Genomic DNA, 27,279 nt, shown 5'->3' on the forward strand with positions numbered 1-27,279 from the left:
CGGGCGAGAAGGGAAAAGTTTCACTGGTTTCACTCAGAATGACTTATTTCTCCAAGGATGCGAGCGCAAAGGCATGCAAACAAACAAGCAGGACACGGAGGAATTTAGATTCTCCGACAGCCGGAGCGTGGATGACACACAAAGAACCTGTCCTACAGAACTTTGTGGGATTATTTTCCCACGGCTCCACACACTTTTCATTCATCACATCGCATCCTGCTCTCCATGGTTGCCATCACTTTTTCTTCCCCTTGTCCATCATTTAATTTGGAGCGGACACACAAAACCATTGTTTGTTGATTCCTCCGCCATTTTCCGGTCGTTGATGAGGATATTGTCACTCACTGGTGTTTGCCAGGGAAAGAATATGCCTACATTTGCATACTGTACACACACACACTTCACTCTTATTACTTCCCCCTCTACACACTCACTCAGTCTCCCTGTGTGCATGTAGTAATGGATGGCAGTGCCTGTGTCACCATGTACTGCATTTAATGTCCTTGTAGTAATACGCACTCTGTTACCAGGCAATGAAGAGGGATGGGGGGATAAAATGGAGTGATGGTGAACAAAACAGAAGGTGTTTAAATAGGAGGGAAGAAGAAGTAAGATAGAGACTTTCTATGAAGGAAAGAAATAAGGTATAGAGGACAAAGATGGATGGAAGAAATTTGAGGGGAGTGGATGAATAAAAAGAGATGATTGTGGAGGAATGAAGGAGGAGCAAAAGCTAAATAAGGAATAATGGAAAAGGAGGGAATTTGGAGACAAGAGGGAAGTAATGGAGGTTCAAGGAGAGAAAGGGGCATGGAAGGAGGGTAAGAAAAAGGACAGTATGAAGTGTGGCTGAATGGTTGTTGGAGAAGAAGGGAAGGACAATATTATAAGTGAGTGAAACAAGGATTCAGGAAAATAGAAACGGAAGGAAACCTTCCACAGAGGAGGCACAGAGGAAAAACACATTTGAGGCATAGTTTCCTGTCTGCAGTGTCCAACAGCTGCCACTAGAGGGAGAACTGCATCTCTCCAGCTGATGCACATCATCAACTATTTCATGGTTGATAAAATGCCCCCCCCCCAACCACCACCACCACCCCTACTTCAGTGATTGCTGCAGAGTGCCCATGTCACCTCTAAAGTGGGGTTGTGCGTGCGTGCGGTGCCCTGTAATTGCTGCACTGCCTTTCCTCTCCAGATGGCAGAGTGGTACCTAGCTAATCTTAAGTGCAGTGTGAACACATGGATGTAATTGGTCACACGAACATGCTGCTGTACAGGTCTCAGAACAGGTTGCTAGAAAAGGGCTGGAGGCTATTGAGGTATTATAGACCCTTTTACAGTGGACGTCATCAGATGTTTGCGTGCGCACGTTGACAGAGGAAGTGATGTTTTGCTCCGGCCATCCAGACGAGTTAGCGAGCTTTAAACATTGAATTAATTAAAACCGTTACCAGCATCAACATGGCTGGTTGTTGCACGTTCTGTAGTCAGAATAAATAAGTTCGACAGAATTCCGACAGGATCTCGACCGTTTTCAGACCAACAGGTGTTTCAGTTTAAGGAGTGACCGTGTTAACTGGTGACTTACAGGCAAATGCATACATGGTTGCTTAGGTTAACTTACATAAAGGGTTTACGGAGATAATAAACAGTGACGAGTATGTATTTTAAAAATGTAGATTTAAAAAATGCAAACGTTTTTAAATCGCTTTTAAGAGAACACCTTCATGTTCTATTGCTGTTTTCAACAGCTGCTCTTACTACAAATAAACACGCACCATTTGGCTAAGAGGCACCAGTGAACACGGTCACTCGTTAAACCGAAACACCCTTGGAGTCTTTAGCTGCAAACTATTAAACGTGTTGACTTCCACAGGACCAATCAAAAATGCTATGTCATGGTGTTTGACATTCTGCACAGGACCACAGATAACGAAGTTGAAAGTGACTTGTACGCTCCTAATTTCTCTCTGGTTTCTCCACCAAGTACATATACTTATCTGACCACTTGCTGATGCATTCTTCCCACTCACTTACGACACACGGATGTGGAAAGTCAAGTGTTTTTAGGTTGCATTTGCCATCTTTGGTGCTTGATGCCCTTACATAGCTTGACAAGCTTTTGCACTTTGCCGTACTTCCGTTGCCAAACTGCGGGCGCACACTTACATAGGTCATCATTGTTTACAAACTGTGGAAGGGTCTATTAGAAGTAATAAAATCATAATTACTGGCCATTATACATTTTTAGATGGATGACAGCATCCACTAGCAATCTGTGACTTCCTGTGTATGACCTGCACCTTTACCTCACCCGCATTAATGAACGCATGAACACCGAGAGCTCCAGGTGCAACATACGAATGTCACCAAGTCATCTGGTACGTTGGAACCACATGTTCATCCTGCTTGCTTCTCCATCTGCCATGCCAGCCGTCATTCATTCCACTCCTTCCTTATCCATTACATTCTTATTATCTTTTTGACAGTGGCCTTCCTGTGTATGAACAAACTGTTCATACACAGCACACACACACACACACACGGTACACATACACGCCTGTGTGAGCCATTATTGCGCAGGCATGCGTGGGTAGAGAGACCCCTGGGGAGTGGAAGTAGGTACTGCAGAACTGAGAGGTGGTCTATTTTAGATCACTGCAGCAGCACAGAGCAGTGGGGGGAGCAAAATCAAAGTGCACTGGTTAGGATGGAAGATAGACTTCAGAGCTCGCCTGTTTACTGTTTGGTCCCAAGCTCTGCTTCAATCTTTACCGGGTCTCTCAGCAGACAATTTCATAAGCCAATGGCTCTCCGACATTCCATGTCAGACTCACATTCAGGCCCAAAATTGCTCATATTGTGTTGTCAGAGACAACAGCAGATTTTGTTCAGTGTTGATTTAGGGGGAAATCACGGAATCCATTTCACCACACTGTGGTTCCGTTTGGCTTACAGTGGCTCATGATAACAGAGCCAGGAGTAAATAGAGGTTACTTGGAGCTTGATTTTTCTGAGTTCTGTGGTGCTTGAGGTGGTGGGGGATCATTGAGTACACTTTGACATACTGTAGGCTACTTGGGGCCGGTTCACACCTACAGGTCCGGTTCCTGAAGCAAACTAGTCTGAGGATGATACATTGTTTCCGTTTTCCAACTAAGATTTTTTTTTTTTACCAGAATTACACATAAATGGTACGCTTCCTGTGATTGGTTCAAATGGTGAAATGAACCGCTTGTATAGCACCTTTCTAGTCTTCCGACCACTCAAAGTGCTTTAACTCTACGTCATCAGTCACCTGTTCACACCCATTCATACACTGATGGCAGGGGCTACCATGCAAAGTGCCACCTGCCATCAGGACTCTAACATTCATACCCATTCACACACCGCAGGCACAGTTTGCGGGAGCAATTTGGGGTTAAGTGTCTTGTTTAACCCCAAATTGCTCAACTCGAACCGCCAAGCCTTTGATTGAAGGACAACCCTGCTCTATCACTGAGCCACAGTCGCCCAAGTAAATTCCAGTAAATCACAATGATAACAGAATCTTGTGGTGGTCCTTCATTTTTTGGAAACCCCCCCAGAACCTTGTCCCTCCTCAAGGATGCCTGGGGATTCCCTGACCCCATTTTTTGTGAATCACTGAGCTAGCGTAGACTATAATCTGCAAAGATTGGAGTTCGACATCGACAATGAGGCCTAATTAAGCCTCTGACATTGCCACCACGTTAGGCTTCATCAAACCCCCAGCCCGGCCTTCATCAGCCACCATCTCGCCTAATTCCGCCTCCTGTTCTATTGACAGTGCTGGAGATGCACACAGCATGACCCAGAGGTTGATTGAAGTGAAGTGAGGGATAATAAGTTTGTGCAGCGGTGATGAAACTTCTTTGACACGCTGATGAAGTGATGCTAATTGCCAAGTGCCACTGAGAAGGGCTCAATTATTGCATAAGGGGAGGGAAAAAGAAGAGAAAAACAGCGGTGACGGTTTCAGTAAATCCTTTTCGCTTCAGTTGAAGTAGAGCCGTCGGATCCAAAGGGAAGTGATGCTCCATGGGAAGAATGCCATCCTGTTGTCGGATTTGGGAGGTGATGATTTTCTCACCATCTCTTTGTGTGCAGTGGCAACCAAAATATGTCTTCCTTGAAACAACCATGAAATGTGTTTTAGTGCTGTGTGATTATCTCATGTGAAATAACAATGCTGTATTGCTGACATTGAAATATCTTTTTTCTGCTTTATTCCTTCACAGTGAAGTCATTCTGTTGTTCAATGATTGATGTTTCTGTGTGTGATTCTAGCTAAACTTACTTCATTACTGCTAATGCATTTCTAAATTGTATTCACTTTGCGGATATCATTAGTTTCTACAAATGCAGTCACACTATATCTAAATAATTCATAAATCTGTTTAAAAAACAAGCACTTAAACTCAAGGTAACTAGAATGCTGTTAACTTGTCTAACCAAACAAACCAGCCCAAAAACACATCCTCAAGTTCTTCCTGTCCTAACTAAAGCTGATTTAAAGTACATAACTTGCTAAACATTTGCCATGTTGCCCTTCTAACCTCTAACCTTTCAACTTCCAGATGTCTTTGTAACCTCTCTTAATTTGTCTTTTCCAAATTTCTTAAAGGGAACTTTGATAATGAGCGCCTGGCTATTGCTAGACAAAGAATCCCATACCGACTTGGTCGGGTAGTTGACGAGTGGCTACTCGACAAAGGTAATAAAACCCCTTTAACTCCACTAATGATCTAACCGCTTAACCTTCCGTTAACCACCACTCTGGAGGAGGTGCAGTGCCACGCAACAGGGGTGATTGTGATTTGGCTCTCTAACAGAACTGTAGGTCCCCTTCAATCCACTGCAGATTTAACATGCCCAGCAGTAATCGGCTGATACATTATAACTCATTCTATTCAATTCTGCCTTTTCTCGATTGGAGTGTGAAAACTGACCTGAAAATCATACATTTGCCTAAATTGTACAGCCCAGCTTGCCCAGTTGAGGCAGTTTACTGTGTAATAATTGGCAAAGAAATAACACAGTATATCATTTTTAATATTCTGTAGCATTGGTATGCAAATATCCAAGGGACCATATCCAAAGCACCTTAAACTGGGGCTGCATCTCTTCAGAGAATTAACCCCCAAATAACCCGACATAACCCCCAATAACCTAACGACATGTAAATAGCCTATTGATTCCGTTTGCTTCTTTCCTGTGTCTTTTGTTGGCTGAATGTGAATATGCATTGACTATATTTAGTCATTCATGAAAACAAAAATGATCACTGGATTTCTAAGAAGGAAAAAAGAAAAGAATCCCCCATGAAAGTCACTAAAAGTTAAAGGGACTGTTGTGTTTGTTCAGTAATCAGTCTGCCTTCATTTGCAGCACGCGGGGCATTTCCCGCCCCGACGTAACGCATAACTAATGCCACAAGTGTCCAGCGTGGCACCAACAAAGCGATGATTCTTTAACCCTTTGAGTGCCGAATGTCCCAACCTCTTTGTCTTTGTCTTGTGCTGTGTGTTTGTGCTGCTGAAGGTGGTTGATTCACAAAAACAAAAGAGAAAGAGAAAAAGAGAAAGGAGTGAAATAAATCAGAAAGACAGCTGAATGGGGCCCGAGTCTTAAAATAGTTTGCAATGAACGCATTTCAGACATTTATTTTTCATGCACCTCTGTGCTTTTTGGGAAGTCTGGTAGTTTCAAACAACTAAAATGTATATAGAAACTATATAAATGGATGGTTTTGGTGTAGATTATTAAAATGTCCAAAAGCTCTTAGACTTAGGTTTGCATTATGTTTTGTATAAGAGATGTGTTGAGATTATCATTCATATAAAGCTCAGAGTATTGTATTTGTAACTGTATTGTGAAGGATAACACGCTGGGAGGAGTTCAGATGATAGAAAGAGTCTCAGAGAGCAAACAGAGGGGGGGGGGGTAGTCCGAACTTCCCCAGCAGAAGTTAGGACACAAATAAGAATCAAAAAGACTTGGGAGATTAAAGCTGGAGGAAAAATCGGATCAATAAAAAATGGCTTATCCAATTTTAAAATGATTTGTGCATGCTATGAAAGTCTAAAGAGAATGAGCTCAAAACGGAATGCATTATGCTCTTTCTTCTATAGTTTTAAATGAATCTGCATCCAATAATTTAGATGAGAGCCTTGAGAAAGTAGCAAGAGGAAATAAACAAATAATCCCGATCAAGCCTCAAGTGAGTCTTTGATCAGGGAGCGCTCCGAAAAAAATGTTGCTTATTTGTTAATTCGTTTGGATTCGTTAAAGAAATGTCACACACGTCATGGACTGAAAAGGCAAAGTGGTTTTGATATTTATGAGATACTGTTTGCATATAAGACTTGTTAGTCTAGAATAATGACGGGGATTAGGGGACATTTCCAAACTCAAAGGGTTAAAGCTGTTGCTTTGATGAGGAAGCGGCTAGAACATAAAGCTAAGAAACTTCTAAGCAGAATCTAACCACCTAACAGCAAATCAAACTCCACCCACACTAACCGCTGAGGGCTTCTCTCACGACTCCCCTCGCTCCGCTGCAAATTGGAAACCATTGGAGACACTTCCAGCTTTGCCCTGCTGGTGACAAATTCAGAGAGCCCTCAGGTATAACCTTGTTATAAATGATGTTTAACATTCGAACGCAATTGGACCTGGATGTCAGTATTTGGAAGAACTTGGACAGGTTGCGGCGATCACTTGGGACAAAAAAACGAAACGAAATAAAAAAAGCTAACTAAGTTCTAACTACTACTAAAAGCAACAAATCTCCTGCTGGCATCTTGCTCCCCTTGTCTCCACTTCCACGTGATGCAAAACTCAGAGGGTTAAAACAAAGCAAGTAACTGAACGCCAAATTCCCAAAATTACGTTTCTGCTCTGGATCACTTCAATGAAATGTGTTTGGAATTGAGGTCCCTTTAACATTTATTGTTTTCACCACCGAGGAACGTGTTTTGAGTGTACTGTGCTGTATGTCATTTGCTCTGCAGGGTGAAAGGTGTATGAGTGTCTGAATGAGAGTTACAGACTGCCGTGTGGTAAACAGCCCGCACCGTTCATCCTGTAATCCAGTAGTAGTCCAGGCTGTGTTACCAACATGGGCTTTTTGTCTCCGACATGTGGTGATTTTATTACATGAACGCATCGAAGGGTCTTGACCAGAGTGCACGAAACAATCAGCCCCACGGGTCTCCTCTCCAAGTGCCTTAATGTTTCATCAATTCTGTGAAATTCAACGACTTTGAAAAACCCCACGTCCCTCGGAACAAAATAAGAGCACTAATTACTCACAATGGCTCTCGCAAATCGGTGTTTTAGTCACACTGGGATGTAATGGAAGTCAATGGAGCCAGCAGTGTCCTGGAGGAGAGCTCTGCTGTGGCGCCGGGCTGTGTCACTGCATCTCATTCCGAGGCTCATTCCCATCTCCGCTACCGCCTGTGAGGCAGATCAGAGCGGGCATCTCTGGCCGACTCGGCCCGCTGACTAAATCCAAAACGGCAGCCATTACAGGGATCCAATGGAGGGGAAAAGTCAGGGTGCCAAAAAGTTTTCAACAGCTCTATCCATGCCAAAACTTACTGAGACGCATCCTCTCTTCCCTGTGTCTTTCTCTCGGCTGGTGATGGATCTGTCACTCCAGGTTTTGTGCTCTGCTCCTGCCCCTCCCTCTGCTTTGTTCCTCCTCTTGTTTTCTCCTCGACCGTTAACGCCATCCCTCTCCAAAAACCTGATGAGCATTTCTCTAGAGGCGATAATAATGTGTTGCTGCTTCCTGATCTCATCAGGGAGCTTCCAAAGATTACAAATAAGCAGTAAGAATCAACTCCCTTTAGCTTTTCCCTTTAGCAGATGAGCAAGGAAGCGAATAAAGCTCCTCGAAGAATTGGAGCTTTATACCTTCTTCTGTTGAGGAGTCAATCCCTCTGGAGCTCCCAAACAACATGGCGATCAAGCTCTGCGTTGAGCTACATCAGTGCAGGGAGGAATACTACAACACCTGGTCTCTGTGGCCTGAAAGCTAGTGCAAAGCTGGAGAACTATGTTTAATGTTCAGGGTTTTATAGTCTGGTGTGAGCGCCCCTATTCACTAATCCAAGGCAATCAAGTCCTCCCACTTGGTGTGTGGCCAGAGTCCAAATAAACATCTCCAGACCAAGCATTGGTCCAGATCAACTATTCATGATGATCCCGGCTTCATTTCAGAGATTCTTTCACATGAGGCTGCAGTCAACAGAGCGTAAATCCGTCTGAGTCTGTCTTTCAGCAGCCCCATGGTGAGCGTTGCACCCCGCTGAGTTACTATCTTGTTCTCATTTGATCTTCCTGCACTGTCATGGCCATGTTTGACGGAAGTTGGCGGAAATTGTATGAATTTTAACATGCTTGCTCATCAGTGGAAAAGCGGCTGAAAGAAGGGACTCTGCTGTTATTTTATGGTCCCCCACCATGAAATGGCCTAAAAACAGCACACTCGCAGTAGGAGTGAATAAAAAGAGAGACAGTTCTGCTGAGCTAACCGCCGTGCCATCTCTCTGTGTCTCTTTCTCGACAGTATCACCTCCCTAAGATCTATGTACAGATACAGCATCAGAGATAGAGCCACATCTGATTAAATCCGGTCTACTCTCTTCAGAGCCCTGTAGAGTCACCGCCACAATCTCGGCGACCTCAGCAGCCTTCAAGGACCTCAGGGCGCCCCGCTGCCTCACAAGGCTTTCAGTCTAGCTTCATGCCACATTTGGCTCCTCATCTTCATTGTCAAACACAATTAATTCATAGTGTTCTACCCAAAGTAGCCCAACTTCTGAGGATAAAAAAGCAAAACGCTTTTAATTACCAAAGAGAGCCTTGTGCCGAGGAGATAACTTGGGAACACTTCATAATCGACTTTGTCAGCATCCCACCCCCATTGTGCTCCAGTCTTTCTCCCTCCTGCGTCTTTTTTTTCTGTGGAGAAGAAAATGGAAATTGGGGGAGTTCTTGTTTGTTGGTAGGGATACTAGAAGTGATGCAGGCGCATGAAGGATTTGTGAGCACAAACCCGTAAAGATGCGTGCGAACGGTCCAACTTTCTGCTCTGCACATCACAAAGCGGTGTATTGACTGAGGTGAATTCTGGGCCACCCCTCCCACCCTGCGACTCAGCTAAGAGAAAACATTTCGGATAGAAGCTCCTTACAACCATATGGCATCACTCCTCTCTGTGAGATAACAGGAGTAGAGGGAGGATGAGAGAGGTGTAATGATGACGGCGGAGGGAAGAGAGATGTCGCTCTCTCCAGCTGCAGTCCTTTTCATATCCCTTCCACTGAGGATGGGTACTCTTAGATCATCCTTCATACCCACCCCCCCCTTCAATCTCCCTCGGCCTCCGGGTTAGCTACTCATAACCAGGGGAGGGGCTAAGTGCCGTCGCCCCCTCCCGTACTCCCCGCCTACATTCTGGGGGTTGTAGCAGACATATACAGCCATTATTTCATAGCCTCTGACAAGCAATCTGTGCATTAGCACACCGAACGTGGCCCAAGCCCAGCCCACTCCCCTAGCTTGGCTCGGCTCAGCTAGTAATTACCCACAACTCATCTGAGACCAGACACTTCTCTCTATGTTCAGAAATAAAGTTGAGGAGGATGGTGCATCAATGCAGAGCTGCAACCGGAGAGCTGCTATACCTGCTCACTCTCCAGTTCACTTTTGGCTGAAGAAGTGTTTGTAACGGACATCACACAAGAGTGATGCAACCTGTACCAACCTGATAAAACCTTTTAACTCTGTGGTCGTTCATTAGAAAAATCCCCAGAGACACAGGAGGTGATGCCTTTTTACAGAAACTTAAACTTAAAAGCGAAAGAAAAAGCTCAGTAAAACCAGACTCAATTAAAAAAGACCAGAAAAAGACATCCTGGTTTATTACAACTTTCAACTCTTTTTGGGACATTTCGAGTGGCATGGCGGGTTGTCCCCATGGAGAGACGGGATGCAAATATGGGGAAGAATAAGTATAGATAAAACCATCAGCTGCAGAAAATACAGAGAGAAAAACTATACCTATTGGACCTCCCCCACTCCCCCCCTTCAGCACAAGTCCTGGTAACGCATTAGTAACCCTGGTTAAACAGTCGACCCTATCCTTCCTTCATCATGAGCATCTTTTCTGGTCAAACAACCCGGACACAGGAAGCTATGGCCTCAGGGACACAACCACACGGTCAACCATGGCTCCACTTGAAATAAAAGAGTAGGGAAGCTGGAGGGGACTCGCCAAGCATTCAATATCCTCTACCTCATTGTGCTATCTCTTGCCATTGTCACTATACTTCTTTCTTACCATCTTACTCCCATGTATTACTGTATGTCTCTCTCTTCCTCAGCCACAGTCTTCAACTACATGATTCCTTTTGTTCTTTTTTATCAAGCCCGTCATCCGCTCCCTCCGCCCCTCCCTCCATGCCCTCGCTCTGTCTGTTTGACATTCTGTCCTCGTGCAGGCTCGCTCTTTCTCTGTCCTACTCGTCTGTCATCCTCCCTTGCTCTTGTCATCTCTCATGTCCCCATTCTCTCAGTCCCTGTCCAACCTCTTCTTTCTTCAGTGCCTCCCTCTCAGGCATTCGATAATTCAGGAGCTGCCCTATGGCCAGTACCAAAAGAAAGTAAATTGCATGTTACATATCAGTTTCTTTAATAGTGATGATTTACTGTTTATCAGAGGGCTTCTCACTCTAGCTGTAACGCCTCCTAGGCTATCAGCCACCAAACCCCCTGGGTGATCCAACAGAAGGCGGGTGTGATCGCGGATGGTAATGCCTTTGGAAATAGTCGTGCCCACCTTCTTTTACCCAGATGCCCTATTTAAGCAGCAGTGAGTACAGCTCCTAGCCAGGATACTGTGTTTTCCCTCAGCTGTAGGACAGCAGCAAAGATTTACTAAGCCGCAGCAACTCTGAGGCACGATTTCTAGTCGAGGAGGATTCACATGCTTAGAAGTACAATATATGTTTGACTGCTCAGTCCTCCTCAGGCTGCCCCTCCACTTCTTTATGTTGCTTTGCTCTCAGTCTCCAGCACATTTCTATGCCTATCCCTTTAGAGCCATTTTGACTCCGCTTTGTTGTGACAAATTTGAGGGACACTGTGCTACTTTGTGGATTCCATATTCCCCTATGGATTTTATGAGAGGACACTATATGGACTTAAATGAAATAGGGACTTAGAGTTAGGAGAGCGACAGCTGATTACATTAGCTGTCTCGGGTCATAACAGTTACAGAATAGTTACAGTATATGTGCACCATCTGCAGCTGTCTCTGTCTCTTAGTGAAACGTTGCATCCAGGAATAAGAGACTAAAAACCGACATTGGAGCCAAGCTCTCGGTTTGTGTTTGGTGATGAGGCGTCGTCTCTGATAACACAAGATGAACATATTTCTTGCTCATTTACCCTGCCATGTAGCCAGGCAGCTAATGCCAGCTAGCAGTCGTTTGCAGGAAACACAAACATCCGGACCAGACAAATTAGTGTGCAGACTTTTTGGGGGCTCTATTAGTGCTAAATCTGATTATTAAACTGGATTTATGTATTCTGTTTAGTCTGAGCCTCTGGTACTAACAGTCCATAGCTTTACAGGGTAACCTGTCTTTTTAGCCATGCTAATGGTGTGGCTCTATGGATGGCATTGTAGGTCTGTCTTTGAATTAATGCTAATGTTACACACTGAACTAAGATTGTGAACATAGTAAACATTTTAACTGCTAATCATCAGCCTGTTAGTATTGTCTAGTATAGCCTATCAGGGCAGCTAGCGTGGCTGTTAAGTGTTGTTTGAATATGCGGAACAGCCTTGCAATTGTTACTTGTATTATTCGTCCTCATCGTTCTAATACACACAGACCTGCATATCATTTCATCGTCCCATCTCAAGCCTCTGCCCATTCCTTGCCTGTCACCTTAAGAGCCCCGGGGAGAGATGTGAGGCAGCAATCCCTAAAACTGGTACAATAGACCCTCATCAATATGCAAACCCTGTGTGCTGTGCTGTCTACTACACACACACACACACATACACACACACACACACGCTGTGAGCTGTCGAAACACACATACAAACACACAGAGTGAAAGGCATATGTAACTAAAAGTTGGGCAAAAACACACTGCTTGAAAAGGCCAACTATCACAAACGTAAAGGTCATTTCACTGACATATTTCATAAGTTATTATATACTCGCGCACACCCTCTCCTCTGCTGCAGCGCCACATCCAGCTCTGTCATATTAAGCGCTGTGATTGCTTGTCATGCAGAGGCTTCTTTTTTTCTAATCCCCCCCCGCTCCTGCCCGCTGCCCAATTGGCTCTAAAACCACATGTCACTTTTGATTTGACCCGGCAGACCCTGAAACAATAACTTCATCAGGCCCTGTTAGAGTCTCGTCCCGACCAGACAGCCCCAAAAACAAACGCTGATTTCCCTTCATCTAGCCTAGAGGGCACCTTTCTTTTTCGCTCTGTCTCAAATGGGATGAACGCACAAATGGCTGCCTCCTGCGCTCGAGGCTCCTCTCCCTGCACTTTGTCGCATCGTCACATGCAGAATTAAATAGGTCACCCAACGGATTCTTAGACACTTGCATGTGCACAGACCTTCAGAGGTATAACTAACCCTCACTACTCTGCATCATAATCATAAGCTGCTTGTCAATATGGCGTACTTATGCCTGCGTCGCTGACTCCCAGAGTAACTGTGACACCGATAACTTCTCGGGAGTAAACTGTCCCGTCTGGACGGATCATCTTCTGACTCGGAGTTGCTGCTCACCCACGTCGAAGAAACATGGGGTGTTTGGTAAACCAAGAAGACTGAAAGCATTCGGGAATATTGATGATGAAGTGTTCCATGACTCTTTACTGGAGAGTGGGGGCCGTGTGGGGCTGCTTGAAATGAGAGACCCTCTGGGCTGTGGGTGTGTATGAATGTGTCCTTTGGTCAAGGACGATGGAAGATTGATACAGGGGGGAACCATATGGTGGACTGAGACTGTTAATGTGCATTTCAAAGTGTGATGTTTCAAGGTTCTTTGTGTATGTACACCAGCATGTTTATTCTCCTGTATTCTCGTTGCTGATGTCCACAATTTGACAATCTGTCCCACCCAATCGCTCCCATTCCTTTTATTTTCATTACCATTCCCACACCAAACATGCTTAGTGATGAGATAATAGAGTGAGACTCAGCCATTATGTCAACGGTGCATATGCCAGACGTTAAGTCTCATCATTATGAAGTTGGGGGACGGGAGCAGGCCCCTGACGGGCCTAATGATCTGATAATGAGATGACACATGTAATGGCCCATCTCAGTGGAATAGATGCATCTCTCCAGCACTTATGTGCAAAACTTACAGATGCATATATAGTAAACGTGGTTTTGCGCCCACACACATGCATTAATAGACATTATTTGCCTGCTAGTCTCACCCACCTGGGTGTTGCACATTTGTCAGAATGAGGGCTCCCATATAGACTGATAGTAAATCATAATTACAGTGATGAAGTACCCTTTCAGCTCTCTTAATTGAAAACGCATGGGACCCAGGCCTGTCCCTAGTGCCTCCGTGTTGATGAGTAGAAGGCTGTCCTCGCCGGCTTGCAATCCCACGGAGAGAACAATAGCAGCATTCAAAAGATTTCCAAAGGATTCATTCGTCGCCATTAAACCCAATTACACACAAAGAAGCCCGTTCTAGGAAAAGACATATAGATGAGGTGCAAATGTGCGGACATGCCTAGCAGCTGTAGTCTTTCATACTTGGGTAAAAAGCAACAAATCTGCTTACAGGCAAATACACTCCCATCAGGCTAGAATTAAATGTTGGCATTGTACGTGTCTGCAAATCTTTCATTTTATGGTGTTTAGAAACTGTATTCTCTATCACTTTTAGCTTTAGGCAAAAAAAAACTACCACTACTAAGTTTAGAATTTTTGGGGGGGATTTAATTCATTGTTAGTTTGGGTTTTACATTGGACATGAACAGCAGACTTCTAGATGAAAGTCTCATATTTGAAACATCGACACACCCCGACCTCCTCCCTACATAGACTTTGTTTAATTATATTTGTCATACGTCAAATACAAAAATATTCCGGGAGGAAATTGTTCTCTCGAAAGGTAATTGACGATGCCGTGTCATTGTACGGGAGTGTCATTTTTATGAGACCAGGCTCCCGAAAGGAGTCTCTCATTTCAGAGGTCCGAAACATGCCATCCCTAGAAAGTCTATATTTGGTCTCAGACGCACACATTAGTGTAGTATCCCTCTCACAAACAATCACACTCCCTCTTTCCTTACACCGATTGATTTATCCATAAAAGCTCTTTGGCTTCTCCTCTAAGTAATTACCTCATATTGTCTGGTTTTAAACCCACATCCTTCCCGCAATCCCCCTCCCACCACACTCCATCTTCCCTCATATCCACATGAATCATAATAGGGGGCAAAGTTTGCCCCCTATTATCAAAATGGGGAGGAAAAAGTATAAACAAAACCATCAGCTGGAGAAAATGCAGGCAGAAAAACTACACCTGCTAGACCGCCCCCATGCACTCCACCCCGTCACCACAAGACCTGGTAACACATTAGTAATGGACCCTGGTTAAATGGTCAGCCCCATCCATCTATCCATCCAGATGAATGGTAATGACCACAGAGAGGGAGAGCCCCTGCTGAATTAAACATTTCCTTCCAATGAGGATCTAATTTTCGCCCTCTGGTTGGCAAAGCGGGGCGGCAGGTTTTTTTTCTGCTGGCAGAGGTACTTGATCATTGTGCAGCTCAGGTGCATTGGAGGTCAATGACACAGGCCCAGCATTGTTCTAATATATTCCATCTCAGGGCAAATTAGATGCATTTCTCTATGAACCTCGAGTCTCAGGGTCAAGCCGCAACTGCCCCTGCAATTTATTTGACTGCCAGCTTCAGACTGAAAGAAAGTAGCACGTGCCCAGCCCCATAATGGCTGCACCGCCAGCAAACCAGGGTCCAATCTCCCTAAAGTGTTGCCCAGGAAACCCCATGTGATTGAAACAGTCCCTCTATCTCCCCTGTGTCTCCGTCTCTGTGCCTGTGTGTTACTCTGTGTTACACGTGAGAGCTAACCCAGTGACCATGACTGATTAGTATTCTTTGCCCTTTCTCTCTTTCGCTTTCCCCTCTTCCCATGGTTTCTCTTCTTCTCTTACCCCCACTTCCTCTCTCTTCTTTGTCATTTCTTCATCTACCTTTTCTCCCACACATCAGGTCGTCAATTGACCATCTTCAACAGCCAGGCGTTCATCAAAATTGGTGGCGGTGGAGAGAAGGGTCGCCACTTCCAGGGCCAGATCTCAGGCCTGTACTACAACGGTCTGCAGGTGCTCAAACTGGCGGCCGAGGGCGACCCTAACGTCCAGACCCAGGGCAACCTGCGGCTGGTGGGTGACGTGCCCTCGGTGCTCACTACAGACACCACCTCCACCACCCCGCTGGCTGATATGTCCACCACAATCATGGAGACAACCACCACCATGGCCACAACCACCACCCGCAAACAGCGCTCGCCCACCATGAGGGACAGTGTCACACAGGTGAGCAATCGTAGCTGAAGGAAGGCTGTCGTTTGAGTCACTGAGCCGGGGAGATATTTTTGTGCAGTTACTTTTTAATTGGCTTTTCGAAAGTTCTTCCAAAATCTCAGTTCTCGCTAAAAGTGCTGAAGTGCTGCACATTTCAAAAGAAATCCTACATCAACTGCCGGGTCAAGCAGTCACGTCCTCAGCGCAGTGTTCTGTGTGAGCTTCCCCCCTTTAGCCACGTTGAGATGTACAAACAGCCTTCCGCCTGAAAGGGAGTCACATAACAGCTTTGTGTGGCGAGCCCTATTAGACCAATCAACACTGCAATTTTGACTTGCTCTAAGAAGACATGGCTGACTAAATGTGAGAGGCTGCTGGAAATTGCAGCACATCCAGGCAGATCAAAACAGGCTGGAGGATGGGGAGGAATGTTGTGAAAAGGAAATCCTGCAGCAGCACCACAACTCTGGATGCCATGAACTTATATTTAAGACTCTCCTTCACATGCGTGTGAAAGGCTATGATTTATGGTGTGATGATTATCCCCATGTGCTAAAGGTAGCCGTCGCCATCATGGTAAGTAACAATTAGGAAACAGTAGGGAAGTGCTGTTGCCCACATACTGGAGGATGGAAGAAGTTGGTCATCCAGACCCACTACTCTCATAAATAAACAGTAATACCTACAATAATAGGCTCCATGTGGTCTGGGGGGGGGGGGTGTATGCTCTAGTTCACGACCAGTATCATTATCTACAATCTGGGCGGTGTGCAAAAAGACCTTGCTGCACAGCATTTTAAAGTAAGTTATGCAAATACAATTACTATTTCTATGTTGTTGCATAACTTTGTACTGTACATAAAAAAGCCAGCCACTCCATACTTTGAACAACTGTCCAACAAAAAGGAAACACAAAGGCAAGGTGCCAGTTACCAGCACATTTCCCTCACTCAGTAGTTGTCATTAGCGCTATTCATGTCCACGGAAGCTTATCTGAGATCAGTCAGCAAGCCACTCACGCTCATCCTTAACGTCTGCGCTCAGCAGATTCAGAACATCTTTAGACCGGCTCACTCTTTGTCCCTTTATCATCATCTCAAACCTTTGCAGATTCTATCCTTTGCAAGTCCTATCGGCCTCATTTTGCAAAGCAGCAGTGCCAATTAGAGTGAAGTCAAGGTGATGGCACGCGTGTGCAAGTCATGCCACTTTGTGTTGCAAACACCAAGTTCTAAGAAAATGGGAATGTTGGTTTTGCATTAAATCCTGCTTATTTGTTGTTTTCCTTCTTCTTGAATAGAAAAGGTCAGGCAGTGAAGCCTCATCAAAGCAGTGCTCTCTGATGAAGGTGGTCCCGTTCTCAAATGTTCACCCGAGCACGTTCGTTCAGTCGTGGCCGAGGCTGCCATGTAATTACAAGCAAGTGATGTTTTTGAACTTGAAGGTCGGTCAAAGCTCCTTTACAGATGACACTGTCTCCTGCACGCCCAGTTGGCATGACTTATTTAGATGAAGGGTCTGTGGTTTAGTGTTTCTGCATCTTCTCTCTAAACATGAGATCAATGGAACCTGACTCTAAGATGTCATATGTAGCCATCCACTCAGTTCAATATCGTATCTCCGGCCTCCAGACATCTTGGCGGACATATTCTTCCATGTTCAGCACATAACAAGCTTTTGTAGCGGCGGTCTGTGATGTGAAATTGGCAGCCGTAGACGGCCTTGTTCGATACATTATCTGCAACCATTTTAGTATAGCAAAGGACTCTTTGAGTGTTTTCTGCTTCGCTGTTGTTACCAGCCTTAATGTGTGCTGCGTTCGCTGACTAATGTTTATGTTGGGTCATAAAAAAAGCAGAGTCCCACCTTTAGAGTGCCTTTTATTGCTAAGAATCAATTTTTCAGCTAGTATACACATATTGTACTATCGTCTACTTTTTTATTGCTATGTACCTAGCAGAACGTAGTGTAATTGTCACAATGGCCCAAAAATGGCATTAAAGGCTTGAGAATGAGTAGACATTACCAACGAGTCGCTCATCCACATGCTTTAATGATCAAAGATGTTTTGCCGTGCGCACAAAAACATAAAAGCATCATCGGGGCGTATAGATGTCTGACACAGTCCTGATCATTCATATCATTCAGTGTGACTGAATCGTTTTTATTCAGGAATTTGTTCTGATTTGAAAGGCGGTGTTGAAGGCCTGGCAATTTCATCTGCTCCCCCTCGACAAAGAGAGAAAATAAAAAGGAAAAGGATAACTGTTCTAAAACTACACAGTTGCAGTCAAGTAAAATTAAGTGAAGAATTCAGGAAACATTGACAATTGCGTTGATTTTCAACAGCTGTTAGGCAGCAGACAGTATCTGAAATCTTTGATATTTGCTCCTCTAAACAGCCCCCTGCCTGGTATGTCTGTATTGGGGGAAAGCCTGTGGTGCACAGTGAGTGTTGTCGTTTGTCTTTATATTCATGGGAACGACAGCAGTTTAAGATAAATAGAAGAAAAATGGGTAGTTAGCCTGAGCGGTGGTGTGTATTGTAGCTGAACAGACATGGAGAAGCGTTTTCACAGGTGAAAATAAAATAAGTTATTATATAAATGATCCTGCTAAAACTTTTTTTCTCACCTGTTTCACAGATGAAAATCAGAAAATCAGTTTTCCTTGCAAAAACCTTATCACCTGTTCATGAACAAAGGAAGCCTTTTTGTCACTTTTCTCACTCAATTTCAGTACAAAACTCTTTTTTGGCTGCATCAATCTCATACGTAGCATTGTTATGGGTTATTTATGGGTATTTTATGTCACTGCTTATTGCAAAGGAAGATGCCGTCCCAATACTTAATCCTGCCCTCAAAGCTCTATTGTTTTTAAAATTGAAGAAATATACATCAGTGAGAAAAACACAAGACCTATTTAAATCCCTGGAAACAAAGAATCTGAGAGGTGGACAGTGATTCAGAGGTCTGGAAGCAATTTAGATTTACATTGAAATCACACATGCCGTGGCTTACCGCAATACCGCAGACACAAGCCTTTATTTAGGCGCTGCTTTAAATAGTCGCTGTTAATGTGGCTTCTCAGGAACTCGGTGGAGTCTGGCTGTTGGTGTTTGGTGAAACTCTAACCTAATACTAATCTTCAAACTCTTTGCAGTTTGTAGAATTTATATAGAAACAATGTTTCTATAATGAAAGGAATATGACAAAGAAATCAGCGTTTCAAAATACACTATACATATATTCCAGGTAGGAAATGGATAATTCACTGATAGTTATTTAATAATAATAATAATACTTTTATATAGCGCTTTTCTAAATACCCAAAGACGCTTTACATAGGGCAGAGACAGACAGAACAAAGACAAAAGAAAGACAGAGGAGCAAACAAAACAAACAAACAGAACATTTTGGTAAAAAAGAAAAGAGAGAGGGCTTGTTTAGGGCTTTGTAGGCAGTGAGTAATATTTTTAAAGTCTATTCTGTATTTGACCGGGAGCCAGTGGATGTTGCAAAGGACCGGGGTGATGTGCTCATAGCGGCGGGTGGAGGTGAGCAGTCGAGCGGCAGAGTTCTGAACATATCGGAGTTTGTGGAGGACTTTGTTGGGAGAGCCATAGAGGATGCTGCTGCGGTAGTCGAGTCTGGAGGTTATGAGGGCATGGATGAGAGGGACAGGGAGGGCCGGAGGCGTGCAATGTTCCTAAGGTGAAAGAAGGCAGTTTTGGTGATGTGGTTGGCGTGGGGTAGGAAAGAGAGCGTGGGGTCGAGGATGATACCGAGGTTGCGGACCTGGGTGGAGGGGGTGACGATGGAGCCATCAATGTTGAGAGAGAGAGGCTGGGCTGAGCGGGTGAGGGAGTTTGGGCCGATGATGAGTATTTCAGATTTATTGCAGTTGAGTTTGAGGAAGTTCTGTTGCATCCATGATTTGATATCAGTGAGACAGGTGGTGAGAGTGGAGCGGGTGACTGAGGTGATGGTGATGGTCTTGGAGGAGAGGTAGAGTTTGGTGTCGTCGTAGCAGTGGAAATCGAGACCATGACGACGGATGATTTGTCCAAGGGGAAGGATGTAAATGATGAAGAGGAGGGGACCAAGCACGGAACCTTGGGGGCTGATTTGAGCTGTGTATCATATTCTATTGCCAAGATGTGAAACTACATCAAGAAATCTTAAAGCTCGTGTAGAATAACTCCACTCAGCAGTGACTTTGAAGAAGAGAAATGAATTTGGATTTGTAGTTCCGGCTCAGACCAGCATTTGAACACTATAGACTACAGCTTTATACCAGCAATCACTGATCTGCTGAGTACATTTTGAAATGAACCTCTAACCCTGCACCAGTTATATTAGTCACGGTCACATAGTCACATGAGGACAGACAAACACACTCACACACACACATATATATATATGCGGTCCTTTGGGTAGTTAATAATCCATCCTATAGAGCCTGTGGTGTAATTTTGTGCAAGAGCAAACATAGTAATAGCATTATAAATACAGCAATGGGCAAAGCCAACAGGAACTCTGGCGCTCTAATGAATATCCCCAGCACCCGCCAACACACAGCACAGACAGGCCAGGGTGGCGGAAAGCAAGCGAGCGGAAACCCAAATTTCAATTTCTCCAAAAGCTCTGAGCTACCCGCCGCGCTGCAGCTTTGATCATAGTCGAATAATGTGCTTTGATGCTTAGAATAAAAGATCAACCTTCTGATGTGTGTGTGTGGGGCCTGATTTTTCTCCCCCCTTCACCCCCTTGATACTGTGGGTTTCCGTGAAATAGTTGGATTCATCAGTTGTCTCGCTCGGTGCTAAGATCACTCGCTACGCTCTTGCTGTTGCTGTCTAAAGTCTGGAGCACTCCCAGGTGTTTGTGATCTCTCTCCGATTCGTCTGGATGGATGCGAGGCGGATTTTAAGTTGTTTCCTCGTGGATTCCACTTGGAAACTGGTGAGAAAAGTTGTGACAAGGTCAAACTGGAGTTTGGAGCTTCTTCCTTTCGCTCTCTGGCAACGTGTTGGTGCGCCTGGTGAGAATTTTGTATTTAATAAATGAAATCGCATGCTGATGTTGTAGGTTGTTTGGATGTAATGACACAATGTAATTAATAACTGATTAGGCCCAGGCTGCAGTTGGGTGGACGAGTCGGGCCAAAAACGACAGATTCCTGTTTTAGACTAAATACACCTCTGTGATAGGTTGGCATTTGGTCAGAAAGAGCTTGTTTCCCTTTGACTTCACTTCTCTGCTTACATAAATTCTAGGGGTTTAAGAAAATATCGATACAGAGTATTAGGTTTTGTGATACTGTATCTCAAAAACCCTATTGATTTTCTATTCATACTTTACATGCAGTGGCTCACATTGGATTTGCATATGCATTTATGGATTGTGATAAATGCATTTACAGATCCGACTGTTCTGATATACATAAAAAGTTCACTTCTTTTTAGTCAGTTGTATGCATATGGCGGTATACTTTATACTAAATCAAATTAGACTGAAGAAATCGCAAAATATTGCAATATCGACAGATTCTTGCCAATGCACAGCCCTAATTAATACTGCTACTCATCAGGCACTTATATTATCAGCACATTTTCTACGACTGACAACCTGCTCAACAAAAGATTCTTATGTTGAACCAAAGACAGATTTTTAACCTATTAACCTTTAGAGTTTGCCTCTCCTGGTTACACTAGCTTGTGTGTAAGTGGGTATCGGTGGAGCCAGAGACTCCTAACCCTCCTAGATGTTCTGTGTTGAATGTGTCCTGACTAATCTCTGCTTTCTGTCTCCGTTCCAGAATGCAGATGACCTCTTGGTAGCATCAGCTGAGTGTCCAAGCGATGACGAAGATTTGGAGGAGTGTGAGCCTGGAAATGGTGAGTCAACTCAGGGAGTTCTGTCTTCATAATACTTGGTGTCCAAAAACAAAGTGCAGCCTAGAAACAAAGGTAGACTCACCTCGACTACTGCTATCTCCTTTACTCCACGTTTTGACTGCCGAGCCCTCTGTATGCAGCTCTGATTGGCCAGATGTGAAACCCTCCATCCCGCTTTTCTTATTGCTTTTCAAAGCAGCAGGCAGTCGGCAGCACCGTGGTCCATTAATTGCTCAGCCAAAAGGTGGCATCTGGCATTTACCCTGCCATTGCACCGTTTTCTTAACGAGGCAGGACAGTTCCGACGTGGGAACGCAGCTTGTTCTGCGCAGCACACAGCTGCAGCCCGGCAGGCCCGGTGGCCGAGGCGCTGTCAGCGCGAACAGCGGGTCAAGCAATGTTCTGACACCATGACAGGAGGCAGAAGTTAAAGGCCATGTGTTTTACTCCCTGTCTCTGTGGTTTCTAGCTCTATTAGGCTGCCTGTACTTGAAAGCTGCCAAGAACCACGTACGGTGAAGCAGTGTGATTCAGATGACTCCCAGCATTTTAGGAGACAAAATAGAATATGCAGATCCACATTTAATGACATTTTATCCTGAAAGATCGTGTCTGACAAGATTTCTGTTGTATAATAGCATTATAGATTTCAATGACTGGTGTGGGTGGGATGAAAACAACAATCGCCTCAATGATTAAAACACTGCCAGTATACATGCTGTTACAGTGCCAACTTCTTGGGATTATAATAGTAGAAAGTGTTCTTCTGGAACCTTGTTAATAACACCTAGGGCAAAAGCAATCTTTTAAAATTAAGTTCATAAATGCACACTTGATTTGCATATTATAGATCGCAGGGCAGATAGAATGAGTCACACACGTTCAGTAAAATATGCAACTGACTCAAACGAAAAACTGTTAATGTTTAGATTCAAGATAGAAGTAAGAGATTTAGCATTAAAAATCATTTTAAAAGATTGTTTGACATGTGTTTAACAAGTGACAAGACATAACTTAACAATTAGCTCTTGGAAACAGGAATAGAACTTGGGAAATAGGTTTTTAATAGTACCGTGTCCTCAATCATATCACACTTGGCTCTCTTGGAAAATCATGCCTAGAAGTGCATAGTGCATAGAAGTGTGCATGCTTAAATGGCACACATTATCACTTTTCAAAGCATATAAGCACCTCTTGCACATCTTATGCCTGGAGTTCTGCAGACCAATCGTTGGCAGACAGTGCTGTGAAAAAGAAGAAAAAAGCAAACGTGAGCATATATAGTTTATAATGGGCTCATTTCAGGCTTTCATAAAATGGAAAAGAATATAAATAACAATTGAAAATGGATCCATCATGAATTATACAACGTAAAGGGGCCTCATTAGAGATAATATCCTTCTGCTTCTCTTATCTTAACTCAAGTTTCAAAGTTAGAAAATCCAATCTTTCTATTACAGAAGCTTCTGTAATTAAGCACGGTCGCGATGCTATCGCAGTGACAAAGTGTCCAGAGACAGACATATAAGCGCCCGAGGACTTATTAATAACATTGCACATGCACAAAACTGGGTCTGACAGAGGTGTCTGCCACGTCCCACGCAAACCTTGTGATCTATAAAAACTAACTTGACAAGAGAATGTGTGCTCCTGTACGGAAACTCTGCTGTTGAAAATCAGTTGTCGAAAAACCAAGTTAACATGAAATAGCATTGAGGGATTGCAGATCAGAGCGTCAATAGTTATCAATAATATCTTAGTATACTGGGCATTTCACACAGCACTCTTTAAATGTTCACATAGTTTTTGTGTGTAGAATTGCTGCAGTGAATCCAACTATATTTATTCTGTATGGTCCATTCGATGAGGACAAAAACTAAGAGCACCTATCTCATGCATCAGAGCTCTGGAGTCTCCGCGCTGTGCTACACACTCTGCCACACATAATGATAATGCAGGCCACGTTCGCCATAACTCGAGATGCGTAACGCTGCATGATGCTGTCACTGCTAGAGGACTACATGAATGGAGGAATTATGACGAGTTCAGGGACCACCTCGCCCACAAGCACCGTGATTTCTGTCAAAGAAAAGTGTCTTTTTATTTGTAGCTGCCGTGATTCACGGCAAAGAACAGCAGGCTCATTATTATACATAACCATTCATGGTCATGCTTTGCATTGATCATTTGTGGTTGAATGTGGGCGTGTGAAGGGCGTGATATGAGCCTGATCCATGAGCGGATATTTTCAAGGGGATTTGGGATTTCTAAAAAGAAAATCGCTCACTAGCAGGCGTACGTACGTAAGGCTTTATAAATCAGAATATTTTTTGCCGTACATCCATTTCCTAATTTCTACGTACGCAAACATTTAGTGTGGATCCTACGCATTGTTTAACAAAAGACACCCCCGGTGACTCACAAGGAGAAAACAATACCACTGTCGTGGCTGATAACAAAAGAGTCGCCATAATATCTTAGTTTGTGAGAAGCACCTCACTTCCCTGAAGTTTTTTTTTTCAGGAATGGGGATTAGTGGTTTCAATAGAGTATATGTTGGACTGTAAGCGGCAGGAGATTATAGCAATCGGTATGTTTGTGCGAGGAGAAACGGATCTGAACCTCTGCTGAGAAACTCGAGTGTAGCATTCTCCTGCGGGTTTCTCTGTAGGTGGTGGGGACCGAAATAGAGACTCAATTCCCTTCTTATCGAAAGCAGAAATGAGAGTTTTTCACTGGATGCTATGGCCAGGCTTAATCTCCCATGAGAAGAAACGCAGCTCTCTCTCTCTCTCTCTCTCTCTATGCCCACACAAACAGTAGCAGACATGCTCACCTTACCAGACAGACACGTGTCTCTCTCACTCTGTGGGTGTAAAGTTTTGTCTCTACAGCCGAGAAACAACAAACATACCCGTGCACGCGCACATGCTCCGTATCACACCTTCCAGATGCCACAAGAGCTTCGGCGAGGCAAAGCCAGCGGGGTCGGATAAGCCTCAGCGGGAAAAGAATAACGAGAAGGGGAGAAGAATCAACATTGTCCGCGAAACATGTCCCCTCTCCATCACGGCTCCGCGCACACACAGGCCTGTAGTCATTGTGTGACAGGACCAGTGTTTTCAATTCCATGTGAGAATGCAGCTCCGTCTTATTGAACTGCCTTCAGGAAGGAGAGAAAATGTTAAGCACAGCTGTGGATTTTCTATTAAGCCGAGCGAGATATGACTGCTGTGAATTCATGGGGATCAATAAACTCCTTCCGACAGCGTAGGAAGCCGCTGGAGCTCCATGTGCTTTACAGATGTATTTACTGGCAGCACACAATTCAGGGGACGCAACTTTTTTCCTTATTCAAGCCGGGCGTTATTTCTTATAGCCTGCTGCTAAATGACCCTCAGGCAATGATTGCGGAGCAGTCAGAGTGGACGCAAAATAGACAAAGCGGGAAAGCAAGAAAAGGACCCGAGGAAGAGCTGGAAGGGCCGCGATGTGGGAGGACCGGCCCTCATTGAGATTTGTGTCACGTTCCTTTGCACTCACAGCCGAGGAGAGCGATGGGGAGAGAGGAGGAAGAGCAAGGCGAGAGAGCGGATGCGAAATTGAGCGAGTGAGCGGAGCGAAGTTCCCATGAACGATTCCCGCCTTTCCCCACCAGGCTAATTAAACTCTGACTTTGTTAGGGAGCCTTAATTACATCACCCAATTAAAGCTTTGGTTTGGATCCTCCAGTGCTGTTAATGAGCCTCAGTCGCAAGAGTGACAAGACATAGGAAGAGGCGACGGAGATGAAACATGGAGCAGGAAGAAGACTCACTCAAAAACACGTTTTTATGTTCGCATGAAAAGTCATCTATGGACAGTAATTGTGTTGACAGTAACACACAATTAGAGAATAATATACAACATCTCTTTCTCAAACAACAAGCGATGCTCATTAAATCATTTTATCTCTCTTTCTTCTCTACCTCAGCACGACCTCACTTTCCCCCCCTCTCTCGCATACCTCCGAGCTACTTAACAGTCCCAGGACGTTATGGGCGCTATATCGGTTTAACTCTGACAAGATCAGAGCTTTGAGGAGCTCCTCAATAATTCATCAGGCGACACGCTATAGAGGCAACCTGCGAGTGTTCTTTTTAGGTCGAGGAGTGAAACCAAGAGATTGGATGAGGGATGAGGACTGACCCAAGAGCTGGGCCCACTCACCCAGCGTGACTCAGAGCGTGCATGGGATCAAACCCACACTGGTCGATGGGTTTGGGTGTCAGTATGATGCTTTATTGATCTTCCTTAGATAGCCATCCTCCACAAGTAAACAGCCCCAGGTTTATCTTACGGGCTCCACAGGTTAGATGTTTGGCCTCTGGATGATCTGTGAACAGTACACCATCCTGTTGCCGCTCCTCAACGTTACTGTCGAAAGTGTAGTGATTAGTACAATAAACATTCTTCTGATTTGACCAATGTCTGTGGGAATAATGCGGCGCTTAGACAAGATAGCAATATTGTGTTATTAATGAGGTGAATGTGCTCTGATCGTTCGGCCTTCCTTTGTTATTGGCCGATATTAGTTCTGGATAGTTTGATCAGTGGTCATTGAACAGTGGTGCAGGCATTCATGTACACAATGTAGCCATCAGTTAGTACATTTGTAGTTTCTAAAGAACTGAATGCAGAGAGTTCTCAGTCTACTGTTAAATGCACATATCAAGAAGCCAAGTACGGCATTATTCAGATGCCTTGTGACCATTTTACTTCAAAACTGGTCAGCGGTGCATTTAATTATGAAGTATTTCTGCTGTCCGTTGCAAAATCTTAAGATTACAATTCTAATGCAGAGCCGTGGATGGAGAACGGGTACTTCAGACTGTAAACAAATATCATAGTTTCATCCAGGAGCGTGACCTTTTCATGTACAAAAAGAGATACAAGGCAGATGAAGATCATTTTTAGAAAACAGACATAAGTCAGTTTAATTGATCGTCCATTGAGTGCACAATAAGATTTATCTGCTATCACATCATAAATCACATAACAGGAAATGTTTATTTTGCAAAAAAACCTACAGATATACTTGGTTGCAGCACCATGGTTGGGGAAAAAAACGGACTATACGGACTATATAGAGATGTGCAGGCTCAATGCAAAAGCAGGGAGGTGGTGAAGTAGCAGCTGATGATGTGTCTGCGTATGCGTATGGTAGAGCTTCTCTGTGCTTGTGTGAGATTTACACCACAGCTGGCCAGAAGAACATTTCAGGTTTGTGGAGTCGATCCAGGTGCTGATGAGCTGATGGGAGGTTACTTTGACTTTGCCAACATGTGACTCTCAGTGAGACACGATACGGGCAGGGCATCGTCCCTCTGCGTCAAAATACATCACTTTGGCTGAGAGCGACAGCAGCAAGTGCAGCATTTGTAAATAGTTTATGGAGCTGCATGTATGAAGAAACCGGGTGTTTTTCTCCCCCCTGCAGCACAAACTATATGGCCACCATTGCGGCCTGATTTAAAGGCAAGCACGGGAAAATATATTAGGCTCGGACACGCTGTTGGATTTTCCATCTGCAGTCTAATCAAAGCTGAATTATAGAATGCGCAAACTCCAAACAACCTTTTTGCTCTAAATATTTCAAATGGATGTGAGCGGGCCGACGTGATCGGCAGAATAACAATGTTTGTCAGGAAACCGACATAGATGCATCATTATCCACCGGTCTTG

At 44.2% G+C, this 27,279-nt stretch overlaps 1 protein-coding gene across 5 annotated transcripts in view; it reads left to right on the plus strand.

Annotated features, from left to right (window-relative positions):
• nrxn2b (neurexin 2b) overlaps positions 1 to 27,279 on the plus strand; it is a gene marked incomplete at both ends in the record, with an annotated part of 555,263 nt that overhangs the window by 523,601 nt on the left and 4,383 nt on the right. For all 5 annotated transcript variants that reach the window (XM_079184308.1, XM_079184309.1, XM_079184310.1 and 2 more), the window contains 3 exons: positions 4,649 to 4,738; positions 15,343 to 15,668; positions 21,477 to 21,555. In XM_079184308.1, the coding sequence (XP_079040434.1) occupies positions 4,649 to 4,738; positions 15,343 to 15,668; positions 21,477 to 21,555 (495 nt within the window). The remainder of the gene's footprint in view (positions 1 to 4,648; positions 4,739 to 15,342; positions 15,669 to 21,476; positions 21,556 to 27,279) is intronic.

The sequence above is a fragment of the Pholis gunnellus genome (assembly GCF_910591455.1).
Source record: "Pholis gunnellus genome assembly, chromosome: 23".
Taxonomy (NCBI): domain Eukaryota; kingdom Metazoa; phylum Chordata; class Actinopteri; order Perciformes; family Pholidae; genus Pholis; species Pholis gunnellus.